The 22,616-nt window shown below is 37.3% G+C and overlaps 1 protein-coding gene and 1 pseudogene across 1 annotated transcript; one reads left to right on the forward strand and one right to left on the reverse strand.

The window, feature by feature from the left end:
* The first annotated feature begins 1,869 nt into the window (after positions 1-1,869).
* Positions 1,870-2,837, forward strand: LOC132695346 (olfactory receptor 9K2-like). Its single transcript, XM_060659683.2, has one exon. The coding sequence runs from the start codon at positions 1,875-1,877 to the stop codon at positions 2,835-2,837; it is 963 nt and encodes a 320-aa protein (XP_060515666.2). The 5' UTR covers positions 1,870-1,874.
* An 11,109-nt stretch (positions 2,838-13,946) lies between these two features.
* Positions 13,947-14,917, reverse strand: LOC144616814 (olfactory receptor 9K2-like; annotated as a pseudogene).
* Between the last annotated feature and the right edge of the window lie 7,699 nt (positions 14,918-22,616).

Below are 22,616 nucleotides of genomic sequence, written 5' to 3' on the forward strand. Positions count from 1 at the left end.
TATGGAAGAGCTCTGGGCCCATATGTTTTGCTATCTACACACTAAAAAAGTTCCAGGTAATTCTAGAAATAATTTTTAAATAAAAAAGAGATTTTCTAAAAATAGAATTATAATTAACTTATGGAAATATTCAGGGAAAATGGCATCCAAACAATATTAGTTACATTAAATAGAGTATTATGTCTCTGGTTTTATTGTACTCTTTAGTCACATATGATTATTAAGGATTTTTAAATACAGATCGTGATCTTTTATACATATTCTTACTAAGAATTTAAAAAATATTTTTTTAATATTATCATTCCTTCCACTATATTTTCAAACTATTTAGTATTTACACATAAGAAAGCTTAGATTAGCAAAACTTTATCTGATTTTGTGACTTCGAGGGCATTTGTCATATCATGAAATACATTGACATCAGGAAATACAGGTAAATCATTATGTGGAGTTAATTTCTACCTTTTTTTAAAGCATAGCAAATACAACTTATGATGATTTAATATATTCATTTGTTTTAAACTTATATATCACAAACATTTAAATCTGTTTTTTTATGTTTATCAATAAGTATGCTAGGATAATTATCAGAACATTTTTCCTTATCAATGAAGAAAATAAAGTCCAGAGGAAGCCCTCAAAGGATACACGCAACCAGAGAAGGAAAGCTCCTTATGTTTGGGCTATTATTAGATTATTTGCTTATGTCTGAGGTTACTGCAGTCCTCATGGACAACAGCCCTTGAGCCTGCACTTCTGTCCCCATAATTGACTTTATGATTGCTCCTCTCCCAATGGAATCCATCACAGAGGATGAGCAAAACCTCAATGTGGAAAACTCCTGAAGAAAGGTATCAGAAGTCAAGTAAGTACTATTGATATTTTACTGAGTGATCATGGACTCTGGAGACCCAAGGTTGTTATGGTCCTCAAATATCCACGGTTATCCTGTTGTCCTTATATTAAGATATATAAGGCATAATAGAATACAAGAAAGGAACTCTCCTTCATATATATATTCCTTAAGGCCGTTGGCCCTGACTGAAGAGTGAGAGCCCTTGAATTGATGCAGCTTTGATAAAAAGTTTTTCATTGTCATGTGAAGATTGGAATGTTTATCAGCTTCTTTCTCTGCTTCAAAGAAAATGGCTAATATGTAATATATGAAATCACAGAACTACTAATGGAAATAAAATATATACAATGAGGCAATAAAATGCATTTGTTTGGGAAGAATATCCTTGACCTGAGATTTGGAAAGAGCTTTAGAAATGCTATCTAGGCTTACTGATTGCTTTGATGTTATTAATTTTAACATACCGATAACTAATCACTTTTTATTCTATTTTCAGAGTTGGCACAGTAATAATGGAATTCAAATAGAGGTAAAAGAAGGCAAAAATATTTCTAAATATGTTTGTTACTGTTTTTAATGATTCAGACACTGATAGGCAATCATGATGGCTATGGCACTATCATACAGATTATATGTATTCTTTGTATTTTAGATTATATTCTTATTTTAGGTAAAGATAATTATTTAACGATAAATACATTAGGAATAGAAACTCAAAACGTGACAAACATTGGACAATATATTAAATTACTTCCTTGGTAAATACTCAGCAAAATTATGATCTAAAATACAATAACCTTTAACTTCTTTCACTGCTTAATAGAATAACAGTCTTATGGACTTAGTGTTATATAGTTCAAATTCCTGATTCCTTATGACGTTAACATGGTTTTATATGCAATATTTAATTAAGATATAACTAATTTAGTCTACACTTAAGAAAGTATTTGTGTTACTAGAAACAAAGCCCAGATTTCATTTGTTTGTTCTTCCTTGTGCCTTTCAGCAGGTTTCTGCCATGAGTGACAGGGGAACAAACAATCACTCGGAAGTGACTGACTTCATCCTTGTAGGCTTCAGGGTCCGCTCTGAGCTCCACATTCTCCTCTTCCTGATCTTTCTGCTTGTGTATGCCATGATCCTTCTGGGTAATGTTGGGATGATGACCATTATTATGACCGATTCCCGGCTGAACACACCGATGTATTTCTTCCTAGGCAACCTGTCCTTCATTGATCTCTTCTATTCGTCTGTTATTGCACCCAAAGCCATGATCAACTTCTGGTCTGAGAGCAAGTCCATCTCCTTTGCAGGTTGTGTGACCCAGCTCTTTCTCTTTGCCCTCTTCATTGTGGCAGAGGGATTTCTCCTGGCAGCCATGGCCTATGACCGCTTCATTGCCATCTGCAACCCACTCCTCTACTCTGTCCAGATGACAGCACATCTCTGCACGCAGTTGGTGGGTGGTTCCTATATTTGTGGCTGCTTTAGCTCAATTCTTTTGACCAGCGTGACATTTACTTTGTCCTTTTGTGCTTCCCGAGCCATCGACCACTTTTATTGTGATTACCGTCCACTTCAAAGGATTTCTTGTTCTGATATCTACTTTCTTAAGGTGGTTTCTTTTTTCTTATGCAGCATTATTATTTTGCCTACCATAATTGTCATTATTGTGTCCTATATGTATATTGTGTCCACGGTTTTAAAGATAAGATCCACTGAGGGACGTAAGAAAGCGTTTTCCACTTGCAGCTCTCACCTGGGAGTTGTGAGTGTGCTGTATGGTGCTGTGATTTTTATGTATTTCATCCCTGATAGATTTCCTGAGCTGAGTAAAGTGGCCTCATTATGTTACACCCTAGTCACTCCCATGCTGAATCCTTTGATTTACTCCCTGAGAAACAAAGATGTCAAAGAAGCTTTGAGAAAGATTCTAGGGAAAAAAATACTTTTATTTAATTCTATCTTAACAGTGACATAACTGAAAGACATGGGTATTATGACAGTCTAGGGAGGCATTGACACAAAGAATGCACCAATGATTTTGAAATATTTAATTTTAGAAAGTTTATTTATTTAAGTCCCTTGTACTTATAGCTGAAGAATACATTTGGTCTATATTTTGCCTAGCTGTTGATTTTGGGATGGAATGGCTTTCTCCATACTTCATCTTCATTTGAGTAAAGACAAAGATTGCCACGTAATTTGATTTTAAGGAAAATATATTCCAAGGGAATTTTTTCCAAGGGAAAAATATTTTCCAAGGGAAAATAGAACTAAACTGCCATATGTTAGTCCAGTGAAAAAGACATTTATGGAAAATACAAAGAAAGTGTAGTTTCTAAAGGTGAGTAGTTCTATGGTCAATGAACTCTTCCTAAGCACATTTTAAAGCAAATAGCATTAAGCCAAGTGAAATAAATAGCTTTCTGTGCAAATGGAGAAAATAACTTGATGGTGAACTTCATGTGGTTTGTAAGTGATTTGTAACACACAAGACAAAGAGTGAAGCATGAGACTTAAAGGGAAATTCATGGAAATCATACAGACCTATATGTCAGGCCAAGGAAGCTGACCTTTATTCTGTAGACGGGGGTAAGCATTGGGGATTTTTAGAAAGACAGTATTGTATTCAAATTGTCATTATATTAAAATCATACTGGTAGCTTTGAGGAAGATAAATACTCTTTGGGAGAAAGACGGTAATCCCAAAAAGTGTGTGGTCATCCAAGAGGTTATGGTGGCTTTAATGGAGGGAGTCTTATTAGGGACAGCGAAGAAAGAGATGACCTTTAGAATGGAAGGTAAAGTAAGCTGAATACTGATTGCTGGTTGATCACATGAGAATGACCTAGAAGTGAGTAATGATGCTAATGTTTGCATCTGTGCTGGAGAAATGCTACCTCATAATGAGGAAGGAAATATAAGGGTAAGAATAGTTCATCGGGAAGAGTTAAGAAAATAAGCTCAGGTGTCAGACAGAGCTTTCAAATTCTGTCTTTGCCCCCTGCAGCTTCAGGTAAGTTACATAGTATCTCCACATTGTTATTTCCTCCTGAAAAATGGGGTGTATAAGAGAATCTCCACCATAGAGTCACTTGAATGATTGAATTATGTAAATTTCATATGTTTGTTAAATCCACATCAGATTTGTCTTTTCCTCCTGCTCTCAACACTATTCATGTTACGTCTGAGAGAGGAAGACACTAACTTTCTCTGCCCCTTTCTCTTTACTCTGTGCCATGAAGTGTCCCCAGCTCTCCAAGTGTATCTGCTTTCATTTCCATACACAGAGATTGAGAAAAGTTTACTAGTTATTTCAGTCTTTACCTTTCTCTCTGTAGAAAATTAAAGGAAAAGACTGTAAAATGACCAAAAAGGCAACAGAAGCCCCAATTATTTTTTTCTAAGTAGTGTTTTTTTGTAATGTACATTTTAGCTAGCCAACATATAAGGCAATATTGGTTTCAGGAGTAGAATTCAGTGACTCATCATTTACATACAACACCCAGTGCTCATCACAAGTGCCCTCCTTAATGCCCATCACCCATCTAGCCCATCCACCAATTAAATGCAAAATAGAATCTAACCATCAAATGCTGTATCTAGCCATCTCTATACCCATGTCTTTCTCTAGGTATCCTCTTTATAATTTAACATATGCATCTCTTACACCCAGATTTAAAAAAAATGCAGATTACTAGGGAAAATAGAGGTCTTACTAGGTAGAAAACCTTGATGAAGATTTTTAGATAAATGGTCACTGTGCCAAGATGGTGTCTTGTCTCGTGGTGCCTGGGTGGCTCAGTCGGTTAAGCGTCTGACTTCGGCTCAGGTCATGATCTTGCTGGGTTTGTGAGTTCAAGCCCCGCGTCAGGCTCTGTGCTAACAGCTGAGAGCCTGGAGCCTCCTTCAGATTCTGTGTCTCCCCCTGTCTCTGTCCCTCCCAAGCTCATGCCCTGTCTCTCTCTGTCTCTCAATAATAAATAAACATTAAAAAATTTTTTAAAAAGGATGGTGTCTTGTCTCTTTCCTGAGATGAGGAAGAAAGATGTTTAGGATGAGAGAGGCACATTTTACTAACGCTTCCCCATGAATAAAGTGCAGAATCACTCGTGACAACATTCAGGTCCTATAATGGAATGACCCTACAAAGAAAGAGGCTCCTCATCCTTTGAATCATCATCTATTGGAAATGAGTAATGCTTTACCAAACTGAGAAAGAGAACCTAACAATAGGGTTGACTGTTAGGAGAACAATGTTCCTCTATACTCACCATATGCTGCACCCCACAACCACCATCGGACTCACACACACATATGTACAAACATTACCGTGGTCTGTCTCCTTCCCTCTGTCTCCATCTCTGTCTCTGCCTTTGTCTCTGTCTCTTTCTCTCACCCAGACACACACACACACACACACACACACACACACACACACATCAGACGAACACCAAGAAAGATCACTGGATGTAAAACTGAACCTAGAACAATATACGCCCAATGTCATGCAGCTGACTCAGAAGAAAATCCTCTCGTTGTTGTAGAAGCTAACAGACCTCACCGTGACAAGATATGTACAATAATTTTTTAATTCTGACCTTTTCCCTTTTCCTGATGTCAAGAAATGTCTGTGTTGCTATAAGAATTGCATTCTTATATTCTGTTCTCTCTCCTGTTAGGAAATTACTCTTCTCTTTTTTCTTTGGATTCAAGGAGGATGCATGTGCTGTACAGTGTTAAGTTCTTAAAGCAGGGATATATTGAATAATAATGATAATAATAGTAACTAGTATGCGAATATAAATGAATCAAAATAGATACATAAATGTACAAACATATATGTATATGTAATTCTTTGAATATGATATATGCATTATAGGACCACTTATAAACAAATCAAAGTTGTAGCACAAGTCATGTATAAAATCATTTTAATATTTGTAGCTAATATTTTAATTTTGGGATTACATGATTTTTTATTAAGGTTTTATTTTAATTCCAGTAGAGTTAGCATACAGTGTTATATTAGTTTCAGGTGTACAACAGAGTGATTCAACACTTCCATACATCCTTATCAGTGCTCATCATGATAAATGTACTCTTTTAAATTTTATTTATTTATTTTTTTTAACATTTATTTATTTTTGAGAGATAGAGAGAGGTGGAGCATGAGCAGGGGAGGGGGAGAGAGAGAGATACAGAATCTGAAGCAGGCTCCAGGCTCTGAGCTGTTTGTTAACACAGAGCCCTATGCGGGGCTCGAATTCACAAACTGCAAGACCATGACCTGAGCTGAAGTCGGACTCTCACCGGACTGAGCCACCCAGGCACCCCATGATAAGTGTACTCTTAATCCCTTTCATCTATTTCACCCACCCTCTTGTCTAAATCTTTATGTACATAAGGCACGTCTTCAAACTCATCTGATGACTTCCCATTAAATGTATAATTATACCTGACAGTCTGTCAATAACTAGTAAAGTTTTCTTAATATAAATGATAGTGTTGATGGTAGTGAATCCTCACTCCACACCTGCTATGCTAACAATTATAGTAAAAGGTTTGAGCCTACTTTTATCACTGAGATTTTTTATATAATAAACATCTTCTATGTTCAGTAGTTTCCTGCTTTTGGCCAAAATTAAAACTTCAATCCACCCCCCCCCCCAAAGAGAGAGAAAGAGAGAGAAAGAGAGAGAGAGAGAGCGAGCAACATCTCTGAGTCATTGCTCTAAAATGTAACTCCTTCAACCTAAAATACAAGATCTAACCAATTCTTTCTTCAACCACTGTATTGAGAAACAGTTGGTATAAAATAAACTGTATTCCTTCAGAGTATACAATTCTGAGTTTTGGCAGTTTTATACATCAGTGAAACCCTCACCAGACTAAGATCCCTAACTTGTATTTTAAATTTTTTTTTTTCAACGTTTTTTATTTTTTTTTTATTTTTGGGACAGAGAGAGACAGAGCATGAACGGGGGAGGGGCAGAGAGAGAGGGAGACACAGAATCGGAAACAGGCTCCAGGCTCCAAGCCATCAGCCCAGAGCCTGACGCGGGGCTCGAACTCACGGACCGTGAGATCGTGACCTGGCTGAAGTCCGACGCTTAACCGACTGCGCCACCCAGGCGCCCCCTTAACTTGTATTTTAAAGTTTATAAACCTTTACTTAAGTAATATCTACACAGAACATGGGGTTTGAACTGATGACCCTGAGATCAAGAATCACCTGCTCTTCCTATTGGACCAGCCAGGAACCCCAAGATACAGAAGTTTTCTATCACCTCAGAAAGATTTATCATGCCCCTATTTAAGTCATGCCTCCTTCCAATCCCATTCCCAGATAACCAGTGATCTGATTTTTTTTTTTTTTTTTTGCACCTATCCATCTATTTATCTACCTATTTAACCTGCATGTGATATGCACTCTTTCCTGGAAGGCTTCTTTAAGTGAGTGAAATGAATTTGAATTTATTACTTTTGTCATGTGTAGAAGTAATTCACTCTTTTTATTGGTCAGTAGGATTCCATCTTTAGTTGCATATATACACCAAATTTTGTTTATGCACTCTTAAATTGATGGGCAATTGATTAGATATTGTGAATAAAGCCAATATGAACATTCACATGACATGTATTTGAACAGGGCCTACTCTGTCTCTCCCCTCTCCCAGCCCAGCATGATAGGAAGCACACAGGCAAGTGCAGACTCCTCTTCCCCTAGATCCCAGTCAAGGGCTACTCTATCACCTTGAGAGTGGCAGTCTGAAAACATTTCTTACCCCTTCCAGCTCCATGCTGCAGAAGCTCCACTCAAGGCAATGGTAGCTAAAAGGTCTAGAGATCTCTACCTCTACCCAGCGTCTATTCATAAGATAGAAGGTCTACCCCAAGCATGATAGGCCAAGAATTACAGGGCTCCACTTCAACTGAGTCAGTTCAAAGGATAGAGGTTTTTTGCCAAAAGAGATAAGCTTAGAAGACCATAGGTTACTGACCTCAGCAGAAACCTGCTCATAAACCAGGGTGTCACTGTGAGAGAACTGAACCATGCTCCTGTTCCAGTTCCAGAACAGTTGAGCACAGGTTTTACCTGGAATGAAAGGCAGGCAGTAATAACAGAGGCTCCAAACTCTCCTCAAGTGAACTGACTTTATTTGGAACAAAGTGTGGGAAAATTCTAGCTTAAGTGACTCTCAAACACAATGCACATTTGGTGATAAGACATTAAGAGGAGTCTGGTAGCTCCATGAGAGCAAAAATCTAAGTGTAGACCCACTCCAACTAGATGTATATTAGAGAGAACCAGGGAAGGAGACAGCTAAGAAGCCCCTTCTGGAATTAGTGCAAACCTCTAAGACTGGCCTTAAAGACCATCCTTGCAGAGGGGGCAGAACAATTGGATCAGACAATGGAGAAATATGTGTCCCACAATGTTTTCAAAACAATAGAACAAGGAGAATTCCTGGAGTCTCTGTGCTCAGTGGAAAACCTACAGAAGCACATCACTCAACAAAATGATCATGGGAGGACACAGCAGAAGCTAGCCTCAATAAAACCACTGTCATCGAAGAGTGTGCACAAACCTAAGCTTGTGCCTCTGGGAAAGGACACAAAGGGTTTCTCAGAGCAAATAGATTTGAATAATACAGTCAAAAAAACCAAAACAGAAAAAAATGACAAAAATACAAAAATTATTTCAAAAACACATTCTGGAGTTTAAAGGTACAATGACTGAAAGATGTTGTATAGTGGGAATCATGTAGCATGTACCGTTTCAGATTGGCTTCTTTCATTTGATAACATGCATTTACAGCCACATTTACATGTCCTTTCACAGCTTGAAAGAGTTGGCTCGTTTCTGGTCTTTTTTTTCTTTTACCTTATTTTATTTTATTTTTGAGAGAGAGAGAGAGAGGGCATGAGTGGGGGAGGAGCAGAGGGAGAGAGAGTGAATGTTAAGCAGGCTTCCCACCCATCATGGAGCCTGAGGCAGTTTGATCCCAGGACCCTGAGATCATGACCTGAGGCAAATCAAGAGTTGTATGCTTAACGGAATGGGCCAACCAGGGGTCCCTTAGCTCATTTCTTTTTACCTCTGAATATTGTTCTATTGTCTAGATATATCAGAGTTTAGTATTCATTACCTGTCAAAGGACATTTTCATTATTTCCGTGTTTTTGCAATTATGAATAAAGCCGCTAGACACATTCATGTGCAGGATCTTGTGTGGACATGAGAGTTTTCAACTTGTTTGAGTGAATATCATGGAGGACAATAGCTGGATTGTATAGTAAGAGTATGTATAGTAAGAGTAAGAGTATGTTTAGTTTTGTATGAAATTGAAAAACTTTATTCCAAATTAGCTGTACCATTTTGCATTCACCATAGCAATGACTGAGGATTACTGTTCCTCCGCATCCTTGCCAGCGTTTGGTGGCATCAGTAGTTTCTATTTTGGCCATTGTAATAGAGTGTAGTGGTAGTAGTTTACTGTTCTTTCTTTTTGTTTCTTTTTAATTAAGACTTCAATTTTTTTAGAAAAGTTTAAGGTAGAGAGATTTACCTGATATCTCCTGCCCCCACACATGCATACCTTCTACCATTGCCAACATTCCCCACCAGATTGGTATGTTTATGTCAATTGATGAACCTATAATGACACCTATTATCATCAAAAATCCAGTTTGCTTAAGGGTTCACCCTTGGTATCATATGGGTTTGGACAAATATAAATGACATGTATCCATAATGATGGAACCATACAATCTTTTGTCCTAAAAATCTTTTCTGCTCTGGTGTTCATCCCTTCCCCAACCCACAGCCCTAGCAACCACTTATCTTCTTTCTCACTCTATAGTTTTGCCTTTTTCAGAATGCCATATTTGGACCACACATAGGTATTCTTTTCAGAGTGGCTTCTTTCACCAGTAATAAGCATTTAAGATTCCTCCTGGTCTTTTCGCAGCTTGAGAGTTCATTGTTTTTTGCACTAAATAATATTTTGTTCCCTGAATATACCATGGTTTATTTATCTAGTCACTTACTGAGGGAAATCTTGGTTGTTTCCAAATTTTGGCAACTATGAATAAACCTGCTGTAAACTCCCATGTGCTGGTTTTGGTACAGACCTAAATTTTTAGCTCTTTTGGATAAATACCAAGCAACATACTTGCTAGATCATAGATCAGTAAGAGTGTGTTTAGTTTTGTGAGAAACTGCCAAACTGTCTACCAAAGTGGCTGTACTATTTTGCAATACCCACTAGTGATGCTTAAGTGTTCCTGTCGCTCCACATGCAATGATTTGATGTTGTCGGTATTCTGCATTTTGGTTATTCTGATAGGTGCATAGTGGTATCCCATTGTTGTCTTACATGACATTCCCTCATTGTATATGGTATAGAACACATTTTCATATGTTTATCTGCCACCTGCATATTTTCCTTGAGGGGTGTCTGTTAAGGTCATTGTCTAGTTTTTAATAGGGTTGTTTGTTTTCTTATACTTGAGTATTAAGTGCTCCTTGCATTTTTGCATAACCTTTATTAAATATATCTTTTCTACATATTTTCCCTGAGACTATGTCTTTTCTTCTTAATTGCGAAACGTGTGTTTCACAGAGCAGAAGTTTTTAATTTTAGTGAATTTCAACTTATCAATTATGCTTTTTATGGATTGTGCCCTGGTCTTATATCTAGAAAGACATCACCAAACACAAAGTCATCTAGATTTCTCCCATGTTATCTTCTAAGGGTTTTGTAATTTTGTGTTTTACACTTAAGTTTATGACTTCTTTGAGTTAATTTTTGTGAATGTTGTAACGTCTATGTCTATGCTCACAGTTTTGCATGTGGGTGTCCAGGTGTTTCAGCACTCTTTATTGAACATCCTGTCTTTTCTTCATTGTATTACCTTTGCTTTCCTCCTTTTTTGAAGATCAGCTGATTCTATCGATGAGGATCTATTTTTAGTTTCTGTATTGGATTCAATTGATCTATTTGTTTATTCTTTCACCAATAATACCACGCTGTCTGGATTAGTGTAGCTGTATTGTTTTGCAGAATCGAAATTGTTTAATATCAGTCCTCCCATGCTGCTCTTCTCTTCAATATTGTGTTGGTTATTGTGGCTTTTTACCTTTTCATATAACTTCATTTTAATATCTGAAGTTTGCCAATAACAAAAAATTACTTGCTAGAGTTTTGATTGAGATTGGATTGAATGTATAGAGCAAGTTGGGAAGAAATGACATATTGACAATACTGTCTTCCTCTCCATGAACAATCAATGGTTCTCCATTTATATAGGTCTTCTTTGATTTCTTCCATTATAATTTTATATCTTTCATTCTAGAGATCTTATACATATTTTGTGAGATTTATACCTAAGTATATTATTAGGAAAAGTGATAATATAAATAGTATTGCGTTTTAATTTTAAATTCTACTTTCTCATTGCTGGTATATGGAAAGCAATTAACTTTTGTATAGTAACCATACATCCTGCAACACTCCTATATTTCCTATTAGTTTTAGGAGGTTGTTTGGGCAATTCTTTCAGGTTTTCTACATAGACAACAATCACCTGTTTACAAAGATCGATTTATTCTTCCTTTCGTTGTGTATAACGCTTTATAGTATTTTGCTAGGGCTGCCATAACAAAATACCACACACAGGATGCCCTAAACCCCAATTTTTTTTCTCCCAGTACTGAAGATTGGAAGCCCAGAATCAAGGTGCCCTAAGTAAATATTCTTAAGCTTCTGTCCTTGACTTGCGGATGTCTGCCCTCTTGCTCCCTCTTCACATGGTTGTCTCTGAGTGCATATGCACCTCTAATGTCTCTTTGTGTCTCCTAATATTTCCTTATAAACACACCAGCCAGACTGTATTAGAACCCGGCTGTAATAGCCTTATTTAGATTATTTCTCTGAAGGCTGTATCTCCTAATATAGTCACATACTGAGATATTGGGGGTCAGGGCTTCAACATATGAATTTGGAGAGACATCATTCAGCCCTTTTATGTCCTTTTTGTCTATTACATTACCTAAGACACCCAAGAAGGGTGCTGAAGAGATATGGTGAGCGGGGACATCTTTGCCTGATTCCTATCTTATTGAGAAAGCTTTTATTTCTTTTCTTTTTTTTTTTTTTTAGAGTCTGATCCAAATTTTATTTAAAAATCACATGTTTGTTTGGGAAGACCTTTATCTCTCCTTCTAGTCTAAATGACAGACTTGCTGGATAAAGGATTCTCGGCTGCATTTTTTTTCTGTTCATCACACTGAAGATTTCCTGCCTTTCCTTTCTGGCCTGCCAAGTTTCAGGAGACAGATCCGTCACGAGTCTTATCGGCCTCCCTTTATATGTTAGAGCACGTTTATCCCTAGCTGCTTTCAGAATTCTCTCTTTATCCTTGTATTTTGCCAGTTTCACTGTGATATGTCGAGGAGAAGATTGATTCAAGTTACGTCTGAAGGGAGTTCTCTGTGCCTCTTGGATTTCAATGCCTTTTTCCTTCCCCGGATCAGGGAAGTTCTCAGCTATGATTTCTTCAAGTACACCTTCAGCACCTTTCCCTCTCTCTTCCTCCTCTGGAATCCCTATTATACGGATATTGTCGTGTTTCATTGCATCACTTGGTTCTCTAATTCTCCCCTCACATTCCTGGATTTTTTTATCTCTCTTTTTCTCAGCTGAGAAAGCTTTTATTTCATCAGCATTAAATATAATCTCAGCTGTAGGTTTTTATAGATGTTCTTTTTCAAGTTAAGGAAATGCCCTTCTATTGCTAGTTTGCTAAGAGTTCCTTTACTTTTTATCTATTGGTAACATCACCAAAAACATCATACAAGACCAAAAATGGTGAGATACACTTCCTTGGTGTACTCCCCTCATACTAAGCAGGTAATAGGTCTCTAACCCACAATTTTTCAAATCACCTTTTTTTTTTCCTGATTACATTACTATATTTCAAGCCCACATCAATGACATGAACTGATATAGCAGTATACTGACTCCAATCTTATTCCCTTTAAACAGATCTTCAATACAGACTGAAGACTTTCCCTGATTGCCAGGACACTCTCTCAGGCACCCCACTTTGTAATCTGTATTTTTATCTTTGGCATAAAAATCTGTGGATTTGGATTGCTTGTGAATTCAAGGATATGATTCTCACACTGAATTGTAAGTTTCCTAAAGAATACTATTATTTATACCTGAGCCTACCACAAGACATATTACACTGTCAATGTATTAATCAAATATATAAATATTCATAGGTATAGATGAGTAAGTTTTGGATAACACACTATGTTAATGCCAACTTGCTCTATACCTTTATTAAATATTCTTCACAATAATTAACATAGGAAAGCAATGTACAAAAACCCCAATTGAGGCAATGATTGCTCAAAAATGTTTCCAGGTCACTATCTACCACTTTCTTTCTTTATATTAGGATTTAGCAACTAGTAGTGTCTCAGAACACTCTACAATGCCTGATCATTTGATATAAAAATTTCCAAATTAATCTTTATAGCAAAGATTACTTATTATTTGCTTATTATTATTATTATTATTTCTTCTTGATATAATGCGTATCAGATATTAGATTCAAAATGAATATTCAGTAACTATATAACGTGCTAAAACAAGGTAGTTATATAATTAGAAAGCATTATTTTTTAAAATAAGTTGGACATCCTTGTCAATATTAGTGATTATGTTATGAAGCAAGGAGAAATCCCAAAACAAACCTTTCACAAAACATTGTTTATACACTATATTAAATATAAAATTTGTGCTCAGCAGCAAGTCATTAAATAAATACAAACCAATTCTGTGAACAGAATGTTATTTGAGATAGTGGGAAGGCTCATTGCGAAAAATGCCTCTCTAACATCCAGGACATCTCCAATATCTGAGACGTTCAAGATGAACAATGCTCCAGGTACCTCACTAAAAAACAGTTCCAATAATGTATTTATACTGTTTAATTGAATAACTTTCATTAATGGGTACAAGGAGTATGAAAGAAATAGCCACAAAATCAATGGAGGAAAAAAACAATAATCAAAGAATAGGATTTTTCTTCTCCAGAAGTTTTTTTAGAGCTTCTTTGACATCTTTGTTTCTCAGGGAGTAAATCAAAGGATTCAGCATGGGAGTGACTAGGGTGTAACATAACGAGGCCACTTTACTCAGCTCAGGAAATCTGTCAGGAGTGAGATACATAAAAAACACAGCACCGTACAGCACACTCACGACTCCCAGGTGTGAGCTGCAAGTGGAGAATGCTTTCTTACTCCCTCAGAGGAGCGTATCTTGAGAACTGTGGACACAATATACAAGTAAGAAATAATAATAACTATGATGGTAGGCAAGATGATGATGCTCGATAAGAAAAAGGAAATCATCCTATAGATGAAGAAGTCAGAACAAGATATCCTCTCAAGTGGGTGAGTGTCACAGTAAAAGTGGTCAATGGACCGACAACCACAAAAGGACAGAGTAAATACCATGCTTGTCTGAAGAACCGAGCTGATGCAGCCACAGATGTAAGAACCAGCCACCAACTGAGTGCAAAGACGTGTTGACATCTGGGCAGAGTAGAGGAGTGGGTTGCAGATGGCAATGAAGCGGTCATAAGCCATAGCTGCCAGGAGAAATCCCTCCGCCACGATGAAGAGGGCAAAGAGAAAGAGCTGGGTCACACAGCCTGCAAAGGAGATGGACTTGCTCTCAGACCAGAAGTTGATCATGGCCTTGGGTCCAATAACAGACGAATAGAAGAGATCAATGAAGGACAGGTTGCCCAGGAAGAAATACATGGGTGTGTTCAGCCGCGGATCGGTCATAATAATGGCCATCATCCCAACATTCCCTAGGAGGATCATGGCATACACAAGCAGAAAGATCAGGAAGAGGAGAATGTGGAGCTCTGGGTGGACTCTGAACCCTACAAGAATGAAGTTAGTTACTTCAGAGTCATTGTTTGTTCCTCTGTCACCCATGGCAGAAACCTGCTGAGAGGCCCAAGGAAAAACAAATGAACTCTGGTGCTTGAACCTAGTTACAAATAACCATTGCAGAATTAGGATTACAAAACTATTGTATAATCATTATTCTTATTAACTTTATAAAATTACTGTGACTTCAATTTAAGCCTTTGCAGTTGAGGATGAATCAAAATGTTAGTTTTATATCCTTCTTTCTGCAATGGTGGATTAGATGTTTTCCCTTGAATCTAATGCAGTTTCCTTCCACCCAAGTGCCTCTCACATTTGCAAGTATCACTTCTGTGTATGTTTCTGATTCACAATTTATGCAATAAGTTCATTGTCATGAAGAGGTTATTGGAAGGGAACACAAATAATTTAATAGTTGACATTTGGGAAGGAATTACAGTGTCTGCATTTGGAGATATGAGCAGATTCAGTACCCTCACTTAGGAAATCTTAACTCCGAGGCCTTAACTTATATTACGTGTAAACACATCTAAAGAATCTGACTGACCTTAAATAAAAATTACTTAAGGGGTGCAAATACTTTTTGTAGGTAATGGAACCTTTGAATTCTGATGTAAGGTTTTTACTCACTAAGATCAAAGTTGTGCACAAATAAATGCAAATGTTATCAGACTGATGTGCTGAGATGTCTCTCCCAGATGGGTGTCCATAGCCCTTTCATAAAGATAATTTCCCTGCATTACCTCAGCTCACAGTCCAGAATTTTTTTAGGATGAGGCCTCCTGATAGTCTAGATGGAAGTGTTACTTTAGAGAAAAATACTGAACAAAAGATACATATAAGGGGTTGTTGACCTCATTCTGATTCACCTTGGATATGACTTTCATAGGTGTCATGCCTCATTTACTACACAGCTCAGCTGAGGATTTGAACTGTTGTAATAAAAAATATGTTAACTTTTCTGTCCTCTCAAGGCTCCATGTGCTTGATTGTGCCTAAATAATAATAATAATAATAATAATAATAATAATAATAATAAAAACAATAAAGTTGTACTTTTGATATGCCAGCCACTTTTCTAAATGCTTTTACAGTAGCTCATTTAATCCATACAACCTAATATGAGGTGAGTCCTATGATATTCCCTAGTTTACAGATGGGGAACTGAGATACAGAGAAATAAAGTCTGTTGATACCATCTACTAGGAATAGAATCAGAATTTGTAGTGTAAAAACTTGACTCCAGAATCCATGCATTCTTTTTTAATTTTTTTTTTAACATTTATTCATTTTCTGAGAGACAGAGACAGAGCAAAAGCAGGGGAGAGGCAGAGTGGAAGTCACAGAATTCGAAGCAGATTCCAGGCTCTGAGCTGTCAGCACAGAGCCCGACCTGGGCCAAACTCACAAACCACTGAGATCATGACCTGAGCTGAAGTGGGGTACTTAACTGACTGAACCACCCAGGTGCCCCCAGAATCCGTGCATTCTAAATCACAGCACAGTTCCACTTTGTTAAATAAGCCCTTCCAGTTCCTTTACCTGACTTATGTCTATTTGTGCTTCAGAATTCAGTTAAATTTTCTTCTTTCCAAATAAATTCTCCAATTTTCAATGTAAGTTAAAACATTTCTTCATAGGGGAGCCTGGGTGGCCTAGTTGGTTTAGCGTCCAACTTCAGCTCATGTTATGATCTCAAAGTCCATGAGTTTGAGCCCCGCCCTGGGCTCTTTGCTGACAGCTCAGAGTTTGGAGCCTGCTTCAGATTCTGTATCTGTCTTTCTCTCTCTGCCTCTCCCCTGCTCATGCACTGTCTCTGTCTCTCAAATATAAATAGACATTTAAAAAAATCTTAAAAAAACCACGTCTGCATATATCCTGCTTTCAAGGATGGTAGCTATTATTACATTTTAATATTCATATTAAATATTAATAAGTCCTTCCTTAAGATCACACTGCAACTTGTCCTCCATAATAAATTCAACACAATGTTCTGTATTTGGCAAATAGCAATTAATATTACTTATATAGATATATATTTCATGATATTTGAATATGCAAAATCAGAAAAACTTGAGGACTTTTAAATACTGAGGTGATTAGCATGGGTTTAGATTTAAGTAAAGGAATGTCCAATGTTGCTTCTCAAATTTACTAACTGGGACCTTGGACTAAGTGACTTCTGTAACTTGTTTGTTTCCAGTACAGCTTACTTATGTTCCTTGTCCCTATATCAGTTCTAGCAGTTTTTTGGTGAAATCTTTTGGGTTTTCCACAATAGAGTATCATGTTTCTGCGAAGAATGAAAGTTTGACTTCCTCCTTGCCGATTCCTTTGTGTTGTCTGATTGCTGAGGCTAGGACTTCCAATACTATGTTGAATAACAGTGGCAAGAGTGGACATCTCTGTCATGTTCCTGACCTTAGGGGGAAAGCTCCCAGTTTCCCCCATTGAGGAGGATATTAGCAGTGGGTCTTTCTATATGGCTTTTATGATCTTGAGGTATGATATTTCTATTCCTGCTTTCTTGAGGGTTTTTAGCAAGAAAGGATGCTCTATCTTGTCAAATGCTTTCTCTGCATCTCTTGAGAAAATCATGTAGTTCCTGTCTTTTCTTTTATTGATGTGATGTATCACCTTGATTGTTTTGTGGATATTGAACTAGCCCTTCATCCCAGGTATAAATTCCACTTGGTCGTGGTGAATAATTTTTTTAATGTATTGTTGGATCTGTTTGGCTCATATCATGCTGAGGATTTTTGCATCCATGTTCATCAGTGAAATTGGTTTGTATTTCTCCTTTTTAGTAGGGTCTTTGTCTGGTTTTGGAATCAAGGTAATGCTGGCTTCATAGAAAGAGTTTGGAAGTTTTTCTTCCATTTCTATTTTTTGGAATAGCTTCAAGAGAATAGGTGTTAACTCTTCTTTAAATGTTTGGCAAAACTCCCCTGGAAAGCTATCCAGCTTCGGACTCTTGTTTTATGGAGATTTTTGATTACTAATTCGATTCCTTTATTGGTTATGGGTCTGTTCAAATTTTCTATTTTTCCCTGTTTCAGTTTGGTAGTTTATATGTTTGTAGGAATTTGTACATTTCTTCCAGATTGCCCATTTTATTGGCATATAATTGCTCATGATATTCTATTATTATTGTTTATATTTCTGCTGTGTTGGGTGTGAGCTCTTCTCTTTCAATCTTGATTTTATTTATTTGGGTACTTTCCTTTTTCTTTTTGGTCCATCTGGCTAGGGGCTTATCAATTTTGTTAATTCTTTCAAAGAACTAGCTCCTGGTTTCATTGATCTGTTCTACTGTTTGTTTTTTTTAATTTTGCTAGTATTGATTTCTGCTCTAATCTTTATTATTTCTAATCTTTTGCTGGTTTGGAGTTTTATTTGCTGTTCTTTTTCCAGCTCTTTAAAGGGCAAGGTTAGGTTGTGTCTCTGAGACCTTTCTTCTTTCTTTAGGAAGGCCTGGATATATACTTCCATCTTATGACTGGCTTTGCTGTGTCCCAGAGGTTTTGGGCTGTGTTGTTACCATTTTCATTGGCTTCCACGTACTTTTTAATTTCCTCTTTAAGTTCTTAGTTAGCCCATTCATTCTTTACTAAGATGTTCTTTAGTCTCCAAGTATTTGTTATCTTTCCAAATTTTTTTCTTGTGGTTGATTTCAAGTTTCATAGTGTTGTGGTCTGAAAATATGCATGGTATGATCTTTGATCTTTTAGTACTTATTAAGGGCTAAGTTGTGTCCCAGTATGTGATCTATTCTGGAGAATGTTCCATGTGCACTTGAAGAGAATGTGTATTCTTCTGCTTTAGAATGAAATGTTCTGAATATATCTGTTAAGTCCATTTGGTCCAGTGTGTTATTCACAGCCATTGTTTCCTTGTTGATTTTCTGTTTAGATGATCTGTCCATTGCTATAAGTGGGGTGTTGAAGTCCGTTATTATTATGGTATTATAATCAATGAGTTTCTGTATGTTTGTGATTAACTGATTTATATATCTGGGTGCTTCACATTTGCAACATAATTGTTTACAATTGTTAATTCTTCTTGGTGGATAGACCCCTTAATGATGGTATAATGCACTTCTTCATCTCTTATTACAGTCTTTCTTTTAAAATCTAGATTGGCTACTCCAGCTTTCTTTTGGAGACCATTAGCATGAAAGATTGTTCTCCATCCTCTTACTTTCAATCTGAATGTGACTTTAGGTCTAAAATAGTCTCTTGTAAACAGCATAGAGGTGGATCTTGTTTTCTTATCCATTCTATTACCCTATGTCTTTTGACTGGAGTGTTTAGTCCATTGATGTTTAGAGTGAGTACTGAAAGATATGAATTTATTGCCATTATGTTGCCTGTAGAGCTGGAGTTTCTGGTCCTTTCTAGTCTTTGTTGCTTTTGGCCTTTTTTGTTTTGTTTCACTTTTTTTCACCTCAGAGAGTCCCCCTTAACATTTCTTGCAGAGCTGGCTTAGTAGTTATGCATTCCTTTAGTTTTTGAGGGTTTTTTTCCTGGGGAACTCTTTATCTCCTATTTTGAATGACAGCCTTGCTGGATAAAGAATTTTTGTCTGCATATTTTTCTGATTTGGCATGAAATATATCCTGCCACTCATTTCTTACCTGCCAAGTTACCATGGATAGGTCTGCTGAGAACCTGATCTGTCTTCCCTTGTAGGTTAAGGACTTTTTTCCCTTGCTGCTTTCATGATTCTTTCCTTGTGTGTGTATTTTGTGAATTTCACTATGATATGCCTTGTTGATGGCTGGTTTTTGTTTAATCTAATGGGAGTTCTCTATGTTTCCTGGATTTTTATGTCTGTTTCTTTCCCCAGGTTGGGAAAGTTTCTGCTAAGATTTGCTCACTTAACCCTTCTACCCCTTTTTCTCTCTCTTCATCTTCTGGGATCCCTACAGTTCAGATGTTATTCCTTCTTAATGACTCACTGAGTTCACGAATTCTTATTTTGTGCCCTTTTGCCTTAGTCTCCCTCTTTTATTCAGCTTCATTATTCTCCATAAGTTTGTCCTCTGTATAGCTGATTCGATGCTCTGCTTCATTGATCCTTGCCGCCGTGACATCCATTCAGTATTGCATCTCAGTTATAGCATTTTTATTTCATCCTGACTAGATTTAACTTCTTTTATCTCTGCAGAAAGAGTTTCAATGTTTTTTCAACCCCAGCTAATTTTCTTATTATCATGATTCTAAATTCTGGTTCAGACATCTTTGCTTGTATCTGTGTTGATTAAGTCTCTGTCATTTCTTCCTTTTCTTTCTTTTGGGGTGAATTTCTTCATTTCATAATTTTGGAGGAAGAAAAAGAATTAATAAGATAAAAAATAAAAATTAAAAACAGAAAAAAGGCAAATAAAGGATGTTAGATCCTAGGTGTGTTTTGTTCTGGTTGCTGAAAAAGAATTGATAGAATAGAAGAAAAAGGGAAAGAAAAGAAAAGAAAAGAAAATGGAAAAAAGGGGACAATGTTTGAAGACTTCATTACATGAATACAATAAAATAGAATAAAATGAAATGATGAAAGTAAAATAGAATAAAAAATTCAAAAAAGTTAAAAATATAGTAGAAAAAATTTAAAGAAAAATCTTTTTATAAAAACAGAAAATAAAACTAAATTTATTCTCTTTATGTATTCAAGAATAAGAAAAGAAAAGAAAAGAAATGAATAGATGGACTGATGAACATAATGGAATACCATTGAAATTACATCCAGTTTCACCTAGAAGTCAAACTATGAAACACTTTATAGTCTGTAAACTAAGCAGTTAGAAGAACTTGTGGTGATCCTCTAGAGCAGGATTGGTGCAGTTGGACAGTGCTTGGTGTAACAGCTCTGTTCTCCACTATATGGCTCTGCTTAGCTTACTGGGGTTGATTGTTGGGTTATGTGTACATGTGTATGTGCATGTGCGAGGGAGGTGAAAATGGCATCACCCAGCTACCCAGTCTCTGGTATCAGAATTCTGTGCTCTCACCAACTGGCAATCAAGAACCCCTCCTTTATCTCTGGCCTCCATCCATTTCTGCTTCTACCCTGTCTGTGACAAGTCATCACCTGCCAGTTGGCACCTCCCTCCCAAGTTTTATCTCAAATGGAGCTGTGTTTCCAAACCCTCCCTCTGTGGGCCCTGGGGCTTTGACTCACTCAGACCCTTAGGGAGAGGGTCTCACCAGGCAATGGCTGGTGCCAGGCCACCCCTGGGAAAGATCATAGGACCGTGCCCCAGCAGATGCCCAGAGACTTAGACTGGGTGCAAGCCCACCTCAGAAAAAGTTTGTGTGATTGTGTAGCAGCAGTGTTTCAGGGATTATGGTAAATCACAACTCACATTTGGCACCAGATTCACTGCTTCCTAATGTCCTTGTTCCAACACCAGCAAATGTGGCTGTTCTCAGGGGTCCACTGGGACCTTTGCTTGTGGGGAGGCTTCACAGTATCTATCAAATGTCCTCTCAGCATGGGTACTGCCTCTCCCTGTGTGGCCCTAAGGACATCTTGGACCTCACTATCTGTTCCTGGGGATTTTCCCTTCCCACCAGAGCTCTGCCAAGTATTGAGCTGCAGAGTTTCAGAGTCTGTGCTCCACTGTTCATAGGGGTTTTAATGGTATCCAAACTCTCTCCCTTCTCCTTTCTCCCCTACTTATTCCCCTATGGGTGTTTACACTCTTTTTCTTTCTCTCCAGCTGCTGTCATGGGGAATGCCTTTCCAGTACTCTTCTTCTTATCTCTGTCCTCTCTCTGCGAGTAAAAACAGCTCCTTACCCTCTGTGCCTTCTCTCTTCCCCAGTTCACCTCTTTGCACTGCCTACCTGCTGAGGTCTGTCATTCAAGGTATGCACATTGTTGAGTTAATCCTCAGATCAATTTTCTAGATCGGCAAGATGTTTTGTTTGGTGTTGATCTAGCTGCATTTCAGGGAGAGAAATGCAAAAAAATTCCATCCTGCTCCACCATCTTGGCCTTTCTCCTCCACCCTTCTAACTTTCTAAAAGTCTGGTGAATTTCTAACTAATCATTTCTTCTCTCACTTTACTTTTGCATTCTGATACAAATGCATTACTGGTGGGAAAGACCTTAGTCTCTTGTTAATTCTTGGAGAGGGAATGCACACCCTCTGGTTTCCCTCCTCATGAAAGAACTTCTATCAGGATCCATCCCCTGTATGGCTGTTGACTTAATCAATGAAAAAGTACAGTAAACTTCAAAAAAAAAAAAAGGAAAGAGAGAGGGGAAAACTATAATTGTTGTTGGTATTTGTTCATCTTAGCAGTTGGAGTCTGATCTGAACAGTGAAGAAATACAATCCATGTTACAGGAAGACTTCCTGTTAAACAAAGGTGTGCTATTCATACTTTTGAAGAAAAAGTATTAATTGATTTCACGTATAGTACAGGGTTTACAAGGTAAGAAATGGACTCATTCTTAAGAATATATTTTATATTTAATTTATTTTTAATACTTCAGTTTTAGATAACTTTAGTTATATCTTTCTTTTTTTTACCTTTTTTTCTCTTGAAACAAGAAAAAAATTTTTTTTTTAATTTTTTTTAACGTTTATTTATTTTTGAGACAGAGAGAGACAGAGCATGAACGGGGGAGGGGCAGAGAGAGAGGGAGACACAGAATCGGAAGCAGGCTCCAGGCTCTGAGCCATCAACCCAGAGCCCGACGCGGGGCTCGAACTCACAGACTACGAGATCGTGACCTGAGCTGAAGTCGGATGCTTAACCGACTGAGCC

Source organism: Panthera onca, chromosome B4, assembly GCF_046562875.1.
Source record: "Panthera onca isolate mPanOnc1 chromosome B4, mPanOnc1 haplotype 2, whole genome shotgun sequence".
Classification (NCBI taxonomy): domain Eukaryota; kingdom Metazoa; phylum Chordata; class Mammalia; order Carnivora; family Felidae; genus Panthera; species Panthera onca.